Source organism: Prinia subflava, chromosome 21 (assembly GCF_021018805.1).
Source record: "Prinia subflava isolate CZ2003 ecotype Zambia chromosome 21, Cam_Psub_1.2, whole genome shotgun sequence".
In the NCBI taxonomy this organism is placed as follows: domain Eukaryota; kingdom Metazoa; phylum Chordata; class Aves; order Passeriformes; family Cisticolidae; genus Prinia; species Prinia subflava.
The window spans coordinates 850,768-855,737 of record NC_086267.1 but is presented as its reverse complement, the minus strand read 5'-3'; the positions used below and the strand labels follow the sequence as shown (position 1 = coordinate 855,737).

Genomic DNA, 4,970 nt, shown 5'->3' with positions numbered 1-4,970 from the left:
CAGAAACCAATGCTAAGCAACAGGATCTGTTGTGCTTCGTGTCCAATCCCATTCCCTCGGCACAGGCAGGGAATGGGAATCACAAAAGCTCATCCCTGCTGCTCCGAGCCCGCCCAGGGGAGGAAAAAAATTCCAGTCTGGCATCAAAATCATTTTATTGTTCACTTGCAAGCGTTATATTCTCACCTGGGTTTGCTGCCAGGCCCAGGGGAAAGCTCTGAAAGCAAAATGCCCATCATCCAGTTGGAAATGGAAAGGAAAATCCAAAAGGCTGGATAAAAATAAGTGAGATTTCGTACTCGGAAAAGCCTTAATATAAATAGGTAAGAAAATATTTATTTGTTTCAAGAGGAATCTCAACCCAGCTCTGTCCAAGAGCCTGACAATATTCTGTCCTTAATAAAATGTCCATGGAAAGGAGTAAAAAATCATGTCTTCAAAATAGAGGAGGAGTTAAACAAACTTCCCAGAGTAAGAAATGAGGAATTTCAGCATGGAAACGCCGGGATCAGGCTCCCCACATCCTGGCTAAGTGCTCAGAAAAAAATCCAGGCGGTGCTTGGCATCCTGGCAGGGAAAGGTTTGTGAGGATTTGGGAGGTGGGACAGCTTCAGGGGATACTCCTCACTGAGGGAAGGACTGATCCAGCCCAAAAGCACGAGGAGAAGGCAGAGGGATGGACCTGGTGTTCTTCCCTTTCCTCCAAGGTCTCCCATGTCAGGGGAGATGGATGTGGCAGGCCCAGGCTGTGGAGTGTTTTAAGGCACATGGTTGGTTGTTTCCAGCACCTATCCCAGCATTTCCACACCGGGCAGGATTGAAGGGCAGGAGTGATGGTCCTGAGGCTGCTTCTTTGGTCCCAAAGGAATCTCGAGGATCCCAGCACGCACGTGGGGAAAAGCGGATCAAGGCCGGGATCAGAACTGAACCCAGCCAGTGCTCCCCTGAGCCTGGCTGGAAGCCGACCTGGAGAGAGGGAAAAACAGGAAAAAGGAGTGTTTAGAAACGGTAAAGGCATCCAGGGAGGAAACTGGGCTGCAAATGGGACATACGGGACCACCCCAAAAACTCTCCTGGAGCAGCAGAGCAAGAAGTGCCCGTGGATCTGAGCTCAGGGAATTGGCAGCACAGAGCCAGAGCCACTTCTGAATCCCAAAGCTGGGGCTGGATGGAGCACTGCCCCCACCCCAGCGGGGTTTTCCAGCAAAACCAGACAGTTTTGGGGCATCCACATCCCCCCCAAACCCCTCTCGTGCTCACCCCGAAGCTTTGGCAAAGTCTCCCCAGACATCAGCAGCAGGAGCAGCATTTGGCTGAGGCCAGGACAACAGGGAGTCTGTAAGAACGTTGAGAAGAGAGAAAACAAAGCAGCAGGGGTGATTTCCCATTCTCATTCCCAGACTCCCCCCTCTGACGGATGAAGCAGCCCCTCAGGAGCTCTGTGTGAGCACAGACCTGTGATGGGGGTTCCCGGGAGCTGGGCGGGCGTGGAGAGCGGGGCCGGGCGCTCTCCAGAGCCGGATTTTCCTCCGGGGGGTGGTGGGAGCAAGCTCAGGCCCCCAGGCCCTGCAGGACGTGGCCTGGTGCTCCCTGTCCCTCCTTCCTTTTTCTTCATGTTCTGAAAGGAGAGCAGGAAGTTTGGGTGGGATCACATTTAAATCCAGAGCCGGAGCGTGAAAACCCTGGAAGCCAAATTGTTTTAACTTGGGAATAAAATCCTGCGCTGCTGCAACATCCAACTGCACAAAAGGGGTCACACCAGGGGTGGCTTCTACCCCCAGATCCCACAGGCCTGGTTTTGGCAGCAGGGACTGATTGCACCACAACCCCCTGCAAATCCTTGCAGGCAGCATTATCCTGACAGGCTCTGTCCTGAGCCCATGCCCAGGGATTTCAGGGAGGAGCTGCTGCTTCCTCGTGCCACCCCAAGGAGAAGCTGGAATCAGCTGGGAAAGGCCCTCACAGCGATGTTGAGTTTGATGGTTTGTCCCTCCTTGAAGCCCAGATCCAGTTTGGGTCCCTGCTCCAGGTCCTGGGCCTGCCGGGCAAGCTCGCTCTGCTGCCTCACCCACCTGCGGGAATTAAATCCATGGAAAAGGAGACGTCACAGCCCGCCCCAGGCTCCCCCAGACACACAAATCCTGCTCAGGATCATCCCCTCTGTGGCAGCAGCTCTGCAAAGGCCACGGTGTGAACAGAGACCTCACCTGAGGCAGCACCCAGGGGATGATTCCCAGGTGCCGGAGCCCACGTCCACCCCTCCCCAAAGCCCCACCACTCCCAGCAGCTGGAGCAGCCCCTCAGAGCAGCCCCTTACAGCTGACACAGGAAGCAGAGGAATTAAACCAGGGAATCTGGACTGGGAATTTGGGACGCTGTTGAGCCAGGCTGGGAAATCCTGGAAAGGAAGAGCTGCGAGTTTCTTCCTCTTCTCCCCACACCTGCCCATCCCAGCTCCCACTTCTCCACCACTCCTGGAGGAGACCTGCCAAAAACAGAGCTGAGAGGACACAGGAGAGGCACAAACTCACTTGAAGTGGTCCTGGAGAGCCACATTGAAGTCAAAGGCATCCCCTCTGTCCTGAAAGCCGACCCCGATGAACGCCCGGCGGCCTGGGCAGGGAGGAGGAGTCAGGGCTGGGATCCTCAGCAGGGCAGGAGGGATGGGGATGGGGATGGAATGGGGATGGGGATGGGGATGGGGATGGGGATGGGGATGGGATGGGGATGGGGATGGGGTAGGGATGGGGATGGGGATGGGGATGGGATGCTCCATCCTGCACATCCCCATGCCTGGCACTGCCTCCAGAGGGAGCAGGGACACTGGAGACTGAGCCACAGGACTGCGGATCACAGAATCCCAGAATGGTTTGGGTTGGAAGGACTGTAAACCCCATCCCATTCCACCCCTGCCATGGGCAGGGACACTTTCCAATGTCCCAGGTGGCTCCAAGCCCCTTCCAACCTTGGGATGCCAGGGATGGAACAGTCACAGCTGCTCTGGGCACCCTGTGCCAGGGCCTGCCCACCCTCACAGGGAAGGATTTCTTCCCAGTATCCCATCTGACCCTGTGCTCTGGCAGTGGAAGCCATTCCCTGTGTCCTGTCCCTCCAGCCCTTGTCCCAAGTCCCTCTCAGTTCTCCTAGAGCCCCTTTAGGGACTGGAAGGCCACAGTTAGAGGCTTCACTTCTCCAAAGACATCTCCAGGTGTTTCACCTCATTGGCTGCACCTACAACTTCAGTACAAACAGCTTTTTAATTAACTGGCAGTAGGGGGATGCTCCTGCATCCTCCTGCCAACGCAGAGCAGCCAAACCCAAGTGTTTTTGTTCCTGGCAAAGGTCAGAGCCGTGGGAGGGAGGCAGTTCCTCCCTCTGCCCCCCTGTGCAGGGAACATTCTGCCGTGGAAAGCAGAAATTCTTCCCGAACAGGAGCAGCGAGGGCTCTGAAGGGTCCCCGGGTGTGTGGGACGCACCGTTCCCATCTTCAATCCGGATCACAAAGTATCTGCTGGAGTCCGTCACGCCCTCCACAGCGATCCCGGGGAACTGCTCCACAGGAGCCTGGGCAAACAGCTCTCCTGGAAAAGAGGCACGGGGCGGGGTAAGGCCGGGCTCAGCCCCGCACCGCGGCTCCCCGCACCGCGGGGCCCCGGGATCCCCCCTCACCCGAGGTCTTGTCCTCCAGCTTGATGAAGGCCGTGCTGCCCTTGGCCGTGATCCGCAGGCGGCCGCTCCAGGCGGGCTGGTCCAGCTGCCACTCCGCGGCTCTGGGAAGCGGGAAGGGAGTGTGAGGCCGTGTGCCAGCGCTGCCCCGGGCCGCCCACGGCCCCCAGCGCTGCCCCGGGCCGCCCACGGAGCTCCCGCAGCCGGTAACGGGGTCAGGGCGGGGGGCGTGGGAGGGGATTTGTCACAAGATGTCTCGTTTCACCCCAAAACAGCTGCAGGGTTTGGGCGGGGAGCAGGCAGGAGCTGCGCGGGAGGTTTCGGTTCCCTTTCTCAGAGTTTCCAGATCCAAAGTTGCGTTAGGGACAGGCGGCTGTGCCAGGACAGGCTTTGGCTGGGGACTCACGGGGTGGGAACCCCGAAACACACGGGGGATGGAGACACCCCTGGGGATGGGGGCCGGAGAGACCCCACGGGGGGCGGGAGAAGCCACGGGGGGCTGATTCCTCACGGAAGGGCTGAGACAGCCCGTGAGGGGCAGTTCTGGCTGCCCCACGGGAGGGACAGACCCCAAACACCTCCTGGGAACCACAAACACCACACACCTCATGAGCAGGGGACCCCCACAAACCCCACGAGAAGGGGACGAGCCCCCCAGGCCGGCAGGCGCTGACACCCCGCGGGCGGGCGCGGGCCCCACCTGTAGCCGCGGTTGGAGGCCCGCGGCGGCACCCGGTACACGAGCACCGCCGGCTTCACGCACAGCACCGACTCGTACTCCTCCGCCTCCGCCGCCATCGCGGCCCCGCCGCCGCTCTGTCGCGACGCCTCGATGGTACCTCGGTGGTGCCTCCGGCTGCCTCCGCGGCCGCGCCGCCGTGGGCGGGGCCCGCCGGACAGAGGCGCTTCCGCAGCCGCGGCGCCCCCTAGCGGGCGGGAGGAGCGCGCGGGGCGCTGCGGGAACTGGAACCGGCTCCGGGCTCCGAGGCACCAAACTCCCGGGCTTCACTGGGTTTATAAATCAGATAGCGCAGTCTACTGTCTCGATTTATTTATATTAGAGTGTTATGTGTTATAGTATTAAATGTTCTATAAGATTTATATGATATGTAAAATAGATGTATTAGATACTGGCTTGTATCATATATATAATTGTTATAAGTTTCTTCTATATTAATATACTATTATTTCTATATTATATATTAATATAATATAATATATTATGTTTACATGATTTCTATTATAAATAAATAGTTAAAAATTATCAGAATTCCAAGGGAGCCGGGGGCTGTGGGAGCTGCCGC

General features: G+C 57.8%; 1 protein-coding gene across 1 annotated transcript; it reads right to left on the bottom strand.

Moving 5' to 3' along the window:
* Positions 1-138: 138 nt before the first annotated feature.
* On the bottom strand, positions 139-4,579 carry NECAP2 (NECAP endocytosis associated 2). The gene is made up of 8 exons (XM_063417516.1): positions 4,367-4,579; positions 3,670-3,770; positions 3,477-3,581; positions 2,532-2,613; positions 1,964-2,072; positions 1,456-1,618; positions 1,261-1,336; positions 139-966 (listed from the first exon to the last, which is right to left on the bottom strand). The coding sequence occupies exons 1-8, from the start codon at positions 4,462-4,464 to the stop codon at positions 918-920; spliced, it is 783 nt and encodes a 260-aa protein (XP_063273586.1). The 5' UTR covers positions 4,465-4,579; the 3' UTR covers positions 139-917.
* Between the last annotated feature and the right edge of the window lie 391 nt (positions 4,580-4,970).